This window comes from Papio anubis, chromosome 9, assembly GCF_008728515.1.
Source record: "Papio anubis isolate 15944 chromosome 9, Panubis1.0, whole genome shotgun sequence".
NCBI lineage: Eukaryota > Metazoa > Chordata > Mammalia > Primates > Cercopithecidae > Papio > Papio anubis.
In genome coordinates, this window is record NC_044984.1 from 95,963,649 (window position 1) to 95,980,059 (window position 16,411).

A 16,411-nucleotide genomic window follows, 5' to 3' on the forward strand; every position below is an offset into this window, starting at 1 on the left:
CAGATCATTTGAGCTTAGGAGTTCGAGACCAGCCTGGCCAACATGGTGAAACCCAGTCTCTACTAAAAATACAAAAATTAGCCGGGCATGGTGGCAGACACCTGTAATCTCAGCCACTCAGGAAGCTGAGGCAGGAGAATCTCTTGAACCCACGAGGCAGAGGCTGCAGTGAATGGAGAACGCACCACTGCATTCCAGCTTGGGCAACAGAGCCAGGCTCTGTCTCAAAAAAAAAAAAAAAAAATTGAGGTGAAATTCACTTATAACATTAACCATTTTAAAGTGAACAATTCAGTGGCTATTAGTATGTTCGCCATGTTGTACAGCCACTACTTCTATTTCTAAAACATTTTCATCATCCCCAAAAGACCCTATATCCCATATCCCATGAAGCAGTTACTCCCCCTTGCCCTCTCCTCCCAGGCCCCGGCAACCATTAATCTGCTTTGTCTCTCTGGGTTTACCTATTTTGGATATTTCATGTTAATGGAATCAGACAATGCAGGACTTTTTGTGTCTGGCTTCTTTCACTCAGCATAATGTTTCCAAAGTTCATCCACATTGTTGCATGTATCAGAATTTCATTCCTTTTGACAGCTGGATAATATTCCACTGTGTGTATATACTAAATCCTGCTTTTCACAACCTGAAAAGATGAGTGACAGCTATGATTTCAGTAACCTTCGGCACATAGGAGTCCAGTGCCTGGACCCTGGAACCCTGGGTTCCAATCTTAATTCTGCTTCCTGCTAGCTGTTGCCCTTGGAAAGACAGTTTAACTTCCTTATGCTTCAGTTTCCCCATCTGTAAAATGGTGACAATAATAGGACCTAGCTGTGAAGTATTTTCAACAGTGCCTGACACACCATAATGCTCTGAGCCAGTGTCTGCTGACATTATCATAGCTCACTCCATAAGATGATTCCAAATCTACACATGCGCTAGGTCATAATTCATAATATCTGAGACAGCTGATCAGACAAATGGTTCAACTCTTCAAATATTCAAATTCAAAAATATTGATTATATACCTCCTGTTTTAGGCACTGAGTATAACATGTAAGCACTCAGAACTTACAGTCTGAGAGGAGCAGACAAAAAATTAAATCATCACAAATGCCAAGTGCTATGAAGGGATGGTGAGCTGGAGGAGGACCTGAGGGTTGAAGAAGTTTAACCAAATAAATCTTTATAAGGGATATATTATGATCTGAACTAGTCTTTGACACTTATCAATATTACGCAAATGAGTACATAGCTAACTGTATTCCAGAATTACTTCTTTCCAGGCTAGAATGTCAAAGTACACGGCATGTGAACAGAAATGTTGGTTCCCCTTGTGTTCCTGTAAGACACTGAAATGCTGGGCTGGAAGCTGGACTACAATGTCATGTCGTCAGGGTCTAAATCACTCAATACAAACAGATTGGCAGGTTTACTTCAAGCAGATCAGTTTGATTTAGTCACATTCCTATAATTCCAAGCTTCTCATCACCTTGCCTAACAAAAAGGGTGAAAAAAATTCAATTTTTTCATTTTTATTTCATATTGTATCCAGATATATGAAATAAAATTTTATACATATCCATACATGCATCTCTCCATCTATATGAAATAAAATTTTGTGACCTGCTATATATGTTAAAAATTACATACTCCATATATATATCAAAAATCTACATACACTATATATATGAAATAAAATTTCACATATATCCATATATATGAAATAAAATTTCACATATATCCATATATATGAAATAAAATTTCACATATATCCATATATAAGCAAACAAAAATTCAGACATCGTCCATATGAAATTTTAAAATTATCCAAATGTAAAATTATCCATATATAAAAATTACTTTCACTGGTTTCCCTATTGTTTTTTCTGTTTCATAAACCCCCAAAGCAGAACAAGCTGGAACAGCCTAAGGACCTCTAGAGCATTCATAAAAAAATTAGGACCAATTCATTGCACAATACAAGGGCACCAATCACACCATATTCTGTAGTGCAGTCCTGTGTCAACTCCTTCCAGTTGAAAGCAAAACAAATGACACTAGTTAAAGAGCAAGCTGAATTCCTTATGCTTCTTCTAGGTGAAAATATCACCTTCATAGCCAAAGTCAAGGCTGAAGATCTTCTGAGAAAACCCACTGTCAAATGGTTCAAAGGAAAATGGATGGATCTGGCCAGCAAAGCCGGGAAGCACCTTCAGTTGAAGGAAACCTTTGAGAGGCACAGTCGGGTAAGGCCCTGAACTCCCAGGACAGGGGCTCAGCTAGCGCATTCCTTCTGTGTGAATAAATGATCACTTTCAGGTTCAGCTTTGAGAGACTTCAGTTCCAGAAAATCCTCTGAAGTTACCATTGCTAGTGCCTACACTCTATTGCGATTGCCCTGCTGTGTCCAGGGGCTGCAGGACACATTTGCCCTCCTATATTGAGAACATTGTACTGGAATTCCCACAGATAGACACAGCTTTAAGCCAATGCTGAGAAATTTGGAAAATAAACCGAAATGTGTGTGTCTGGATGCATTTCATTGCAGGTGTACACATTTGAGATGCAGATCATCAAGGCCAAAGAGAACTATGCAGGAAATTACAGATGCGAGGTCACCTATAAGGATAAGTTTGACAGCTGTTCATTTGATCTTGAAGTGCATGGTAAGAGAATCTTCTTGCCTAGATAAATGTAATTTTTTAATAGGATGTGAGGGGATGGAGGAGAAGTTGTTCATTTAATACTATGAGATTTCGGGGAAATTTTTCCTTTAAAACTGTGTGGTTTTGATTGTGGTAGTCTCAGCAAGCCTGCTGAATTGAATTGTAATGAAATAATTTATACTAAAAGTAGAATTGGGGGGATTTTATCACTAAATATCTCTTGTCCATACTATCTATATTTCTTCAGTCTCCCAGATAAAAGATGTTGTCAGTTTTTGCTGCTACAGAATGTATGTTTCATGGGGTCCACTTTCCCACTTAGGTTTGGGGATAGGGTAATATGCTATGAGAGTTCAGGATACCCAGGTGGAAGAGAGAATTTCTTTTATAAGGACTAATGTCAGGCATGGCAGCTCTTCATCCATATGTTCTGTGTACTACCCAGAGTAAACATACAAGGCCTAAATGCATACATTGAAGTTGGAAAAAAATTCACTTTTACAAGTATACAAAGGAAAAGTTGACTTGGCAGCAAATATTATAAACTTAAGGTGAATGTAAAGAGTGATGTAGTTGCAAAAGACAAAGCAAATGTAATTTTATTTTATTTTATTTATTTTGAGACAAAGTCTCACTCTATTGCTCAGGCTAGAGTCCTGTGGCACAGTCTTGGTTCACTGCAATCTCCAACTCCTGGGTTCAAGCGATTCTCATGCCTCAGCCTCCCAAATAGCTGGGATTACAGGCATGCGCCACCACGCTGGGCTAATTTTGCGGGGGTATTTTTAGAAGAGATGGGGTTTCGCCATATTAGCCAGCCTAGTCTCAAACTCCAGGCCTCAAGTGATCCACGTGCCTTGGCCTCCCAAAGGGCTGGGATTACAGGTGTGAGCCACGGTGCCCAACCATGACTGTAATTTTAAACTGGGCTATTCCAAGTGGTATAGGATCTAAGTTTAGGAAATGATACTTCTCTCTACAACATGCTACTTGTTCTACATTTGGAGCGATGTCTTTAGCCTGGGCAGTGTACCTCTGCCTGGACATCTTCTGGAGTAGGGTAACCAGGAAGATGAAGAATCCAAAAACCACACCCTATCCAGCTTGAGTGTGTGGGTGAAGGAAGTCAAGCATACACAGCTTGTTGCAAAGAGGGGAAGGGGCTGTCATATAGAACATGGAAAACAAATTTCCACGCATGAGAAACATTTAGGCAGTTTAGAATCAAAAGGTGGAAACGATGAGGAGGTGAATTTTGTCTTACCACTAGGATGAGCTGGCCAGGTGCGGTGGTTCACTCCTGTAATCCCAGACTTTGGGAGGCCGAGGCGGGCGGATCACGAGGACAGCAGTTCGAGAGTAGCCTGGCCAACATGGTGAAACCCCGTTTCTACTAAAAATACAAAAATTAGCCAGCCGTGGTGGTGGGCGCCTATAATCCCAGCTACTTGGGAGGCTGAGGCAGGAGAATCGCTTGAACCCGGGAGGCGGAGGTTGCAGTGAGCGGAGACCGTGCCATTGCACTCCAACAGAGTGAGACTCCATCTCAAAAAAAAAAAAAAAAAAGGATGAGCTCTTTAGTTAAAGCTATACAGACAGCCCGGGAAGGTTGTGAGAGTCCCACTGAGAGCGATGTCAAGCAGAGGCTGGAGGGCCATGGGTCGGGTGCTGTCGATATTTCCATATCAGGTGGGATCTGGAATCCTGGGCAGCACTGCTTCACCCTGGCTGTCTCTGAGAAGATCACCTGGAGGGCTTTTGTTTGTTTGTTTTTGTTTTGTTTTGTTTTGTTTTTGCGACGGAGTCTTGCTCCGCTCTGTCGCCCAGGCCGGAGTGCAGTGGCACCATCTCAGCTCATTGCAAGCTCTGCCTCCCGGGTTCATGCCATTCTCCTGCCTCAGCCTCCCGAGTAGCTGGGACTACAGGCGCCCGCCACCTCGCCTGGCTAATTTTGGTACTTTTAGCAGAGACGAGGTTTCACCGTGTTAGCCAGGATGGTCTCGATCTCCTGACCTCGTGATCTGCCCGCCTCGGCCTCCCAAAGTGCTGGGATTACAGGCGTGAGCCACTGCGCCTGGCCCCTGGAGGGCTTTTTAAGAATATTGATTTCTGGGTGCCCCTCCCTGATCTGGTGGATCAACATCTCTGGCAGACAGGATCAAGAAACTGATACATTTTTAAGTCCCTCAGTGATTCTAGTGGGCAGACAAGTTGAATGACACCTGGACGAGTGACCCCAAGGTCCCTTCATTGGTTCTTCATGAGGGAGGAGGAGGTATGAGGCGGCTGTGGCAGCACAGCTGTTCAGGGGAAAAGCATCCCCACTTCACCTGACATTCTTCCATCTAAAGAATCCCCACAGCCTATAAAGGAACTGAACACAAACTACCGCCTTAATGGGTATTTATGTTATTGTTTTCTTTCCTTTCAAAGAATCTACTGGGACTACTCCAAACATTGACATCAGATCTGCTTTCAAGAGAAGGTAACTCCAAAAGGAAAATCTAGATAGCTTTTGTATAACACAGAAGTGGAGGATTTTCAAACACATTTCCCTTCCCCTGTATTCCGTATTCCAAATACGAACAACCCTTTTCACTGCAGTCAAACACACCATATATTTAAACGTGGGTGTTCTAGAAAAGCCATGGGTTTAAGGCCCAGTCAAGCATATACTGACCATTTTTTAGAATATTCTTGTTATAATGAAGTTCCTGTTTCGGAGGTTTCACAGTTGCCTTAGAAAGACACTTTCAATTTATTCATACGTGGCTTCTTCCTTAAAGCATTATTTTCCACCAAATGGCCAAAAGAAATATGCAAAGAGACTCATTTCATTGGTTAAGTCATGGCAGAAAACTTTTTATTTATATTGCCTTTCATCTAGAAATCCCTTAGGGAGCTACTGGACCATGTGCCCAAGAAAACCACAACTAAGTAGTTACTTACTGAAGTTAGTGCCATATAATTTTGGATTATCCTAAATGAAACTGGCATTAAGAATACCACAGAAAGGCAAAATTTAGATACCTATTTCATATATTTTTGCAATTACCAAGGCTGAAAAATTGGGGGTGGGAGGTCAAGGAAAAAATTTAAGAGATTTTTGGTCTCTAAGAAATATAACCAGCCCCTTCCTGCCATTATGTTATTCTCCATACTTAATTATTCCATAATATAAATTCTTTAATGAGACCAAATGTGTTGTTTTTCCTAAGACTGAATCCACATACAGTTTTGCTGAATAAGGAAAGTCACTCCAAACTATTACAAAACAATAATTTAGCCTGTTAATGAGGCATATTTTCCTCTAATATTACAAATAAATCAGAAAATTACTTTGAAAAGTTATTTAATATTACTGGTATTAGGTATTTTTTAATTTTTAAAAATGTCATAACTTTCAAACTTTATTACTTTCCTTCCACTTCCCCTTCATCCCATGCTCGGCAAATGCGTAGGTCTAAAACTATGCTCATACTGTATACACGTATATCTCAGGAGAGGGAAACATGACCTACTAAGTTTCCAGCTTTAAAAGAACACAAATGTATTTACTTCAAAAGGCCTGCAAACACCTGAAGAAATTTTGAAAACACATTATTGAGTTTAATTCTTATGACTTACGTTATACACACTGTTTTTAAACCCACAGACTCTTTTCTTAGAAACTATAACTAACATTTGTAAAGAGCAGGAAACAAAACTTCATTAAAAAATTAAACATGTAAGTAACTATGTAGTGCCATTTAAACGTTAGCTCTATAGCTTCTAGTTAGTTTATATGAAATCACAATGGTGGCTGCATGCCTAATTTAAGATGCATTTCTCTATAGGAAAGCACTTTTTAAAACTGCTAGTAAAAGTTTCGTTAACAATTCAAGACAAATTTTTTTAAAATACATTTAAGAAGGTATAAATATTAATGAGAAAATTAGAATAATTATCACCCTTTAAGACAGAAAGGAATGCATCTTTTAAAAAGTTCTGTGTTAGCTCCTTTTTTATTTTTGCCATGTTGGTATCACATTATCTGATTCACCTGTTCATGGACACAAAGAGGTTACCATTGAATATAAGGCTTTGTACTTATATATCTGACATTGGTACACTTGGTCCTCCAAGCCAATCTCTGTGTTACATGAATAACAGAGATTAGCAAAAGTTCTTTGCTTTTTACACAGGTATGTTTCTAGAGCCCCCAACTTGCAAAAACAAAGTACTTTGTGTTGCTTGGCTTAAGTGCATTTGTGTTACCTGGTTTTAACACAAATCCAAGCAGTTTTATATATGCAATCTACAAAAATGTGTCTTCTGAAATCATAGAGTAACACAAGCTCCTCATGTTTACTTTTCCACAAGTACATACTCCAAAAACTTAACATGTCACTTGTGTGAAAAGAAATAGTTTGTGTTGATTTAGTCCTCGTGTGGTACAAAATTGCATATACGTTACATGTAGAGTGTTTGGGGGAAATCGTTGTGTATGTCTCTGCATTAAACCCAGATTTGCTTTTCTTTTGTTAACGACAGTGGAGAAGGTCAAGACGATGCAGGGGAACTTGACTTTAGTGGTCTCCTGAAACGTAGGTGAGAACCAAGTGATGGAGTGAGACATTGTGGCCTGGAAGTCTTTCAGACACCCACTCAGAGAAGTCAAGTTTAAAGTGGATGTTTTTCAAAGAATTTTTCATTTCTGAAAATGTGTTTTGCTTATAGAATATAACAGAGTTGACTAAGAAAGAGAGAAACAACTGCATACTAATCTTTTAAAGACTTTAACGGATGCTTTTAAACTTTCTTTTTAAATGTTTCCTGACTCTTCACCTATTTTTTTTAAGTGGGGATGAAGAGACATGAAAACTGAGACATAAGACAAATACCTAGAAACCTCTAAGACTGTACATATGATTCCTTCTCATGACTGAATAAATAAAGCCTTCATTCTCTTTGATATTTGATCAAAAAATCAATTTTACAATTTTGGTAGAAGTCTGAAGGTATACACATTGTAAGAGGCACACCTACTTTAATATATTATTTATTATGTACTGTATTTCTGCAGGTCTAAGACACCACTGCTTTTAAGATACACCAGTACTTTATAAATCACTAAGCAATGAAAAAATTGTTCCAAATGGTTTGACACACCATTGATGATAAGATGCATTGTCATTTCAGAGGTCTTTAAAATGCCTCAAAAATGTGTTTTAGAAGTGATAAAATGGAAATAAAAGTTTAGTATTATCACACACTCACACTTCCTTTTCATTGTTCTTTCCTGCAATAAAATTTATAGAATTTCATTATGGATACTTAGAACATAACCATTTTATAAGATTTCTCTCCATATATATATTTCTATAACTGCTATACTCTTCACTAGGATTCCTTATATATATACACTATATTATATGTACATTAGAGATATCTAGATATTTACTATAGTGCAGAAGCAACAAAAAGAAATACTTTTTTCTGAGATTATGTTTTATCTAGCAAATTTGTAAATAAACAGAGTAAAACTATAATTTTAAATTAATTGTATATAATATCAGTTTTCACTTTAACTTTCCAGGCTTTTAAAATTACTTTTAGTGCTTTCTATGGTTATTAAAAGACTACAAGTACAAATATCCTTCATAACAAATTACAAACACTTGAAATAAACTGGGATTGTGTTTATTCTCTGTTTAGATAGCTTTATTCAAGTCTCTATGAATGAAAAATTTATCCCTACCCCTCAACATATAGGTTGAGAACAGAAATATTAATGGGTGTGATTTATTAATTACTGAGGGATATCAGCCCATCAGTAGACTAATTCAAATAACCATTAGTCTCAATAATATTGATTAATTCCCCAAATGCATTTAAAGCAATAGTATATGAAGTGCCCTTAAGTGAGCCTCACATTTCCTCATTCTACAGATAAGAAACCAAGGTCCAGAGATAACAAGTAACTTACCCCAAGTCACACAGGAGTTAAAGGCAGGGCCAGGACCCAAATCCAGGTTTCCCTTTTATGAGTCAGTTCATTTCCTGTGACTCCACATTAAAGATGCCACTCTGAATTTGCCTTGGAAGCTGGTGCTTCAGTTTATAATACAAATTGACACGTTAGGAAGACAAAAGAGCTTTTTATTCCCCCCACAATCATTTACTCATTCAGGAAAATACTAAACACTATCTTTGTGTAGAATATAATGCTACTGATGTGAGGAAAAGAAATCCAGTGTCTGGCACATAGAAAAGGATAGATACAATTTTGTGGGAGGAAAAACAGTGGTAAAAACATGGAATTGAGTCTCAACTCTACCATTTACTAATTATGTGACTTTGGTCAAATATTTGACCCCTCTGAGACTTGGATTTCACACCTGGAAATGTGAAGAATAAATGCTACTTAATAGAATTATTGTGCACATTAAATTAAGTGTAAAAAGCTTGGTTCACAGTAGGTGGCAAATAAATATGCACCTCCTCTAAGGAAATGTGTCATTTTCTCTAACATAGTTTATATTCATAAGGAGACAACACACAAACACACACACAATCAATCAACAAAAATGTGATAGAGTATTAAGCACCATGCTCTGATTAAAAAGGAAAAAAAGAAAGAAAAAAGAACGGACTTTTTCAACCAGTAATTCCAGAATAAAATAAATCTAATTACATGGTCAAAATGACAAAATTTAAAAATCACTTAATGGGCAGCCAATGCGTCTTCAGTTCTCATTTTCTCTTATCCCCTACTTAAGATTTTCATTCATAATTAGATTGTTGTTAATATAAGGCTATGTTATGTTCTGTTAGTATACTGTGCTAATCCACTAATATAACTTTAGAACTCATTGTGTTCTCCTACTAATTAGTGAGTTGCCTGTGTTTTCATTGCGGTAATGACACATGGTTACCATTTCTACTCCTCCAAGTGTGTGTGCCAAAATCCCCACGAGAAAAAAAATATATATATATGATTAAAACCAACATCTCTGTACAACGAAAGATCATCCTGCTCTGAACAAAGCCAGCTTACTTCAAATAGACATTAGCTACATCAGATTAAATCTTTTGGGCAGCATCCTGTTATAGGAATTGACCTGTATAAATACTTGTAAGTTGTATTCTACATGAAATTTCTATAACTGTTTACTCTTCACTAGGATCACCAAGTTATTGAAATTTTGATGTAGATGAAAATACCATGAGCATTATACAGGTCTATCCCGAGGCTTGGAAAAGAATCAGAAGTGCCTACAGAAATGTGGCTTTTTCTCCTCACTGTAACTTAACATAGCCATGCAGACAGGGTCATGTGCAGCCACCATGGTAAGTAACTAAAGATATGTTCCAGGTGCATTAAGGAAATGCTGAAGGTGAGAGCCTTGACCTCACATTTCAGTACAAGATAGATGCTTCTCTATATTGAGATACTTAATTGAGATACAATTAAGTAATGGAAAGAAAAGGAAGGAATAGGCAAGAGGTCATTGGTGTTCTTATATGAAATTTGATACGACTAAGTATGTGATAGAGTGGAGAGTATCCTGGCATTTTAATGAAAAATGGTGAGGATGATTGGTTTTATAAACCTATCAACAAAACTGACTCAGGAAATCACACTCAAAATTATCATCTTTATTACTGGTTTCCTTCATATAAATATTCCCCTCATGGATCTATGTAGGACTCAATGACATGTGCCTCTTGTTAGCTGTTTTAATTATATCTAGCTTGATATCTTTAAATCCTCTGCCAATGTCAGGAGGATACCTGAAGTATGTAATGTATATATGCAATTCTTCATGGTTCAAATAGAAATTTAACATAATCCAGTATAGTATAATTTTATAGTCTGAGGACTATATTTAGGCTCGAATGTGACAAAAATAGAGCACTAATAAATTAGATTGAGGGAACACCCCACAGAAAAGATATACATATGAATATGCATATACATCTTTTTTGGGTTTTTCTTTGAGACAGGGTCTCACTTTGTCACCCAGGCTGGAGTGCTCACTGCAGCCTCGACCTCCTGGGCTCAAGCAATCCTTCCACTTCAGCCTAAGTAGCTGGGATGACAGGCATGCGCCACCATGCCCAGCTAATTTTTGTATTTTTGGTGGAGACAGGGTTTCACCATGTTGCCCAGGCTGGTTTCGAACTCCTGAGCCCAAGTAATCTTCCCATATCAGCCTCCTAAAGTGCTGGGATTACAAGACTGAGCCACCTCACCGGCCTATACATATACATCATAATTGCGATTCTCCTAGACTTCCTACTAAAATATTTAAAGGATGTATTTGAAGTGTTTACTGTTTCCAGGAAGTAGATTTAGTGGATCTGGCAAATTATTACCAATATTCCAATTTCAGGACAATTTTCTTAAGCTTTTCGATTTTCCCATGTTAATAAAGGATGTAGCTATTATCAGTGAGATGAAGATAATGCTTGTGTCTTGAGTTTTTAAGAGGCACATTTTGCTAATGGTGTTGTCTAGTCCTTCCCATCAAGATTATTGGAGAGACCAGTGACCTTTCACTTCCCTCCATTTTCCAGGAGTTCTGCCTCAGTGTCCCCCTAACCCACTGGGCAAAAAAAACTTACATGACAATGTAAAATGGAAGTTAGATATTTAGATGTCATCCTTGCTTAATGCCACCCTAAACTCTATGTTAATATTTATAATCTCCTCCCCTCCCCTGCATATTTTTATCCATGATTACAACCCAGTATTTCCTTTTCAAAGTACACATGAGTATAAAGATGACATTCCGGGCTGGGTGTGGTGGTCAGCACTTTGGGATGCTGAGGTGGATGGACCAGTTGAGGTCACGAGTTTGAGACCAGCCTGGCCAACATGGTGAAATCCCATCTCTACTAAAAATACAAAAATTAACTGGGTGTGGTGGCGCACACCTGTAATCCCAGCTACTTGGGAGGCTGAGGCAGGAGGCTCGTTAGAACCCAAGAGGCAGAGGTTGCAGTGAGCTGAGATCATGCCACTTCACTCCAACCTGGGCAACAGAGTGAGACTCTGTCTTAAAGGAAAAAAAAAAAAAAAAAAAAAAGAAGAAGGCACTCTGAAACAGGTGTAATGAATATGACAATGCAAACAGATGTAACCCATCATTCCCTAACATGATAGCATGAATTCATTTTCACACTGATGTATAAGATGTTTGACCAGTTTTCCAGAAAATCATATCCAAACCAGCATTATGGTAAGCAGTCATTGTAACATTTCCAAATTAACCTGATAAAAACAGTCATGTAAACATAAACAAAATCAGGATTATTTATTCAATGAAGGAAACCAATTTGTTTATACTAAGCCTGTTTTCCAAAAGAGTGTTTATTTCTGAGTTTTACTTTTATGTTATGCTTTTAAAAGAAAGGAAGGCAAGTGTAAATCTTAAATCTTATTTTTTAAAGTCATATATGTTCTTTATGTGTTCTGTAGTCAATGATCAAAAGTTGGGGTCATAATTTTGATATGCACCCTAAGAAGTTACTTTCCCCTTGTTCATGGTGCCCTAAACCATTTGTTCCACAGTTTAACATTTATATTTTTATAACTCATACCAAATTTGCTTCCAAAAAACATTCAAGACAGTACTTTAAGATGAAATGTAAGAAAATTTTTTAAACCCAGTCTCCTTTCCCCCTGCCAATTTAGGAAAAAAAAAAAATTAAAAAACCATCAGTATCCATAAACACTATGTGAAAAACAAACAAAAAACTCATGGCAGTTTCTTTTTCTTTTTGTATTTTAAAAAAGGTAAAAAATGGTTAATGTATTCAGTTACTAATATGGTAGGGAAAATGCTATTTGCAAAATCCAAATGTTTGAAATAATGTATTTGTACTGTCTCCATATTTAGCTAGGGCATGTACATCAAAGAAAATAGAAAGAGATCATTTTTATTCCATAGGCCAAATCTAAACCTTTTAGTTCTAGTCCAATTTTCAATAATTCAATATCCATATCTTAGATGAAAACTGTTGTTTCTCAAAATCCCATCTTCTAATTAGACTTTAAATTTGAAAATAAGTAACATATATTTTTAGGCTATTTCCTGATGTCCTCTACTCCCCCTAAAATTGCTTTTATTAACTAGGAAAACGAGAGGTGTTACTATAAGGGCACACATTTGATCTTCTACTACCTGCAAGTTTCCCTAAGACTTCCATTCCAGCAAGGCAAGACTTGACTTCTGGGCTTCAAGTACTCAGGCTTTAAACAGAGCTTTTTTACACTGAACTGAAAAAGCAGAATCATACCTCGACCTTCCTGGTCTCTAAGGGCCAGTGCAGCTACTAAACTAGACCATGGTTCTCCCCGGTTAGGGAGGTGAAGCAGCAGGAGGAAGAACCCGAGGTGGACGTGTGGGAGTTGCTGAAGAACGCGAAACCCAGTGAATACGAGAAGATCGCCTTCCAGTATGGAATCACCGACCTGCGCGGCATGCTCAAGCGCCTCAAGCGCATGCGCAGGGTGGAGAAGAAGAGCGCAGGTGAGCGCGCCCGGGGGACGTGGCAGCGGGGCCGAGGAGCGTGGCAGGGTTCGAAAGACTTGACCGTGAACCCCATCCCACGCCCTTTCCAGTCTCCCGCGGGGGTGGGAGTGGGCCTGGGTAGGCGTGCAGGGGTTACGGTCGTCTTGGCGGACAGCTCCTGAAGGTTCAAGGTAACAGGAGATTCATGGTCCAAACACAACGTAGAATGTAATAGTACATTACCCCCGCTGTTACTGCGAATTTCTTAGCGGCCCCCTTTCTCCAGCCTCCACATCCCCTCTCACTGTCAAATTCTTGATTTTTACTTAAGCAGAGTGGACTCTTTCACCATCCTTTTCTTCCACCCACTTGATGCGTGTGGAGAGTTCACTTTCTTACACCCAGCATGGTTAGCAAAATGTTTTGTAAAACCAATAAGCAGCTCCGTGGGGATCTGAAATGGGTCCAGTCTGTTGTGATCTGAAATACCTTTTTAAAGTGGAAATTTTAAAGAAAGAGAAAGGAATGCATTTTACACTGACCATGAGCTCTTCGAAGCTTCCTGTACTTGGTCATTATTGGTTATGAGTTTTATGACACATCAGGTTAGTAATATATCAATCCTAATATTATTATTTTGTTAATGTTCAAATAGAATTTAAAGATTTTTACCACCTCTTTTAAAAAATCTGACCTTTATTTCTGATCTTCCTGGAAACTGGTTGAGAAATGGCCCCAGAGAAATGTAGAAGGGTGTATTTTTTTAGTTTATGGAGTTCAGCCATTCCCACTATCCCAGAACTCTTGATGTTATATTTTTGAGAGGTGTGTGCATGCTACAGGGGAGAGCCAGCTGACATCTCTTTTCCCCAGGCTGAACTTTGTTATTGTTATCACTTAGCTCTGAATTCATCTCTTAACATGTGTGGTAGATAGCTTTTTTAAAAGCTAGGGTTTATTTTAACTTGTTAAAATATGGGACAGCAAGCTTACCTAAACAATAGTATAATAAGGTTGGAATGATGGAAATACAAGTATGACAACATGAAGCATTTCACATTTGTATTTTCCAAACTGCTAAATGAAAATGATTATCTTTTAAAAACCAGGAAAAAAAAACTTATTAAATTAAAGAAGTTAACTCTCTTTATTTAGGACCTTTCAAAGACAACTTTTTTTTTTTTTTTTAAATTGCTGTGTTCTATGTTATTTAAAATCTTTGGAAATCCTGGGTTCCTACACGTATGTGCAAGGGGTGTTTTTAAAATGCCACTATTTGGGCAAGTTACCACAGTATAAAAAACTTTGGTAAGCCTACTGTTTCAATTAGTCAAAGACATTCGATTTAATACGAATCACTGAATTTATCTTATAAATTCTATTATTTAAAAAACCATCTGTGACATACAAGAAGTGCAGAAAGAAGGCCAATGACACTAATAGTAATTGTGCTGGAAGAATAAGCATGTTCTTTTATTTTTATTTTTTTGAAACAAGGTCGCATTCTGTCACCCAGGCTGGAGTGTGCAGTGGCATGATCTCAGCTCACTGTGACCTCTGCCTACGAGATTCAAGTGACTCTCGTGCCTCAGCCTCCTGAGTAGCTGGAATTACAGGCACGCACCACCACACCCCGCTAATTTTTGTATTTTTAGAAGAGACACGGTTTCCCCATGTTGGCCAGGCTGGTTTTGATCTCCTGGCCTCAAGTGATCTGCCCGCCTCAGCCTTCCAAAGTGTTGGGATTACAGGTGTGAGCCACCATGCCCAGCCCCAGCATGTTTTTAAAGTTCACTTTCATTTGGACGTTTTATAGTGCACATTCCCTGAAGAATTAGGGCATTTTTAAAGCTTCTTCAATGATTCTTTTCTCATGTTTCTTCCAGAAACGTGTGGATTCTCTTTTCAATTTAAATCATCTTATTGTATATAAGTCAACACAGTGTTTGAAATATAAAGGATAATTTGGAAGCTTTCTGATTTTTTTCTTCTTTGAGATTCCTTTTTTCATTTGTTTTTAGGTTCTCCTACATGTATTGACTACTTAAATCCATAGCATATGTATACATATATTAACATACTTTTGTTTCTTCTATTCTATCAGCTTTCGCAAAAATTCTTGATCCTGCATATCAGGTTGACAAAGGAGGCAGAGTGAGGTTTATGGTGGAGCTGGCAGATCCAAAGTTGGAGGTGAAATGGTATAAAAATGGTCAAGAAATTCGACCCAGTACCAAGTAAGTGGGCTTTGCAAAAATCAGTAATAGCTCTACAGTAAATTAATCAAATAGTAGTTTGACCTACTTTTCTGAGAATAAAAGGATATTTAGTTATATTTTCATAATACAAAATCATATGGAGAGAGAGTAAACATTTAAGTCACACTTTACTTATTATGGAAACATGATAGTTCTGTGTAAACTAAACCTTGTTTTATGTTTAATTCTGTAAAACTAAAGTGTTTTCCAATTATGGTTTTGTGTTGCTACAGGTTATATGTGATTATTTCAGAGTATTGCCAAATTTCTCCCAATTTTAAAAAATAAAATTGAAAAATAACTTGCAATCCATATTTGATGTGCCACCTGGGAATCACATCTTATAATTAGATGACTTTTGCTTTTCCAAAATAACAACTATATTTAATAATGGGTGAATACCTTCTATTTTCAATTCAAGTACTGTTCTGAGCACTTGCAATATTGCATCTAAAAGGAACTCTTTAATGTTGAGATAAAACAAAATGTGGGTCTAAGCCTGTGTTTCATTATTTTTTGGCCTTCTTGCAAATGGAGACAGACTAAAGACAGACTAATCCCTGACGTCTGATGGTATCTCCAGTCTATTATAAAACTACTTTACAGAGATCCTCCTCAGTCTGAGAGATTTTCAACTCCAATATATTTTTTTAGGTTAACAGGAGCCACGTGTACATTTATAAAAGACGTTAATCCTGGAAAGCTGTTACTTCTGGAGTACAATTAGGTGGCTTCCAATTCTTAATGTGGTCATGCCACAAGAGTGACTTTGTGATGATAACATTTATATCTGGTGTAAAAATCTCTTGAAGATGGCCTGAATTTACCAAAAACATAATTTTAATTGGTTATCTTCATGTAGAAAATATTTTTAAATATCTTGTTTTTGAAGGCTTCAATTTGAGAAATTCCCAAAGCAGTTATTTTCTAGTCTATTTTAATCCCATAATGTGCTCCTCCATAATACAGATCACAGATT

At 37.6% G+C, this 16,411-nt stretch overlaps 1 protein-coding gene across 9 annotated transcripts in view; it reads left to right on the forward strand.

Moving 5' to 3' along the window:
* Positions 1-16,411, forward strand: part of MYBPC1 (myosin binding protein C1) — an 87,565-nt gene that overhangs the window by 35,664 nt on the left and 35,490 nt on the right. For all 9 annotated transcript variants that reach the window (XM_003907033.4, XM_003907032.4, XM_009181525.3 and 6 more), the window contains 6 exons: positions 2,104-2,252; positions 2,555-2,672; positions 5,106-5,157; positions 7,206-7,262; positions 13,026-13,192; positions 15,279-15,411. In XM_003907033.4, coding sequence (XP_003907082.1) covers positions 2,104-2,252; positions 2,555-2,672; positions 5,106-5,157; positions 7,206-7,262; positions 13,026-13,192; positions 15,279-15,411 — 676 coding nt within the window. The remainder of the gene's footprint in view (positions 1-2,103; positions 2,253-2,554; positions 2,673-5,105; positions 5,158-7,205; positions 7,263-13,025; positions 13,193-15,278; positions 15,412-16,411) is intronic.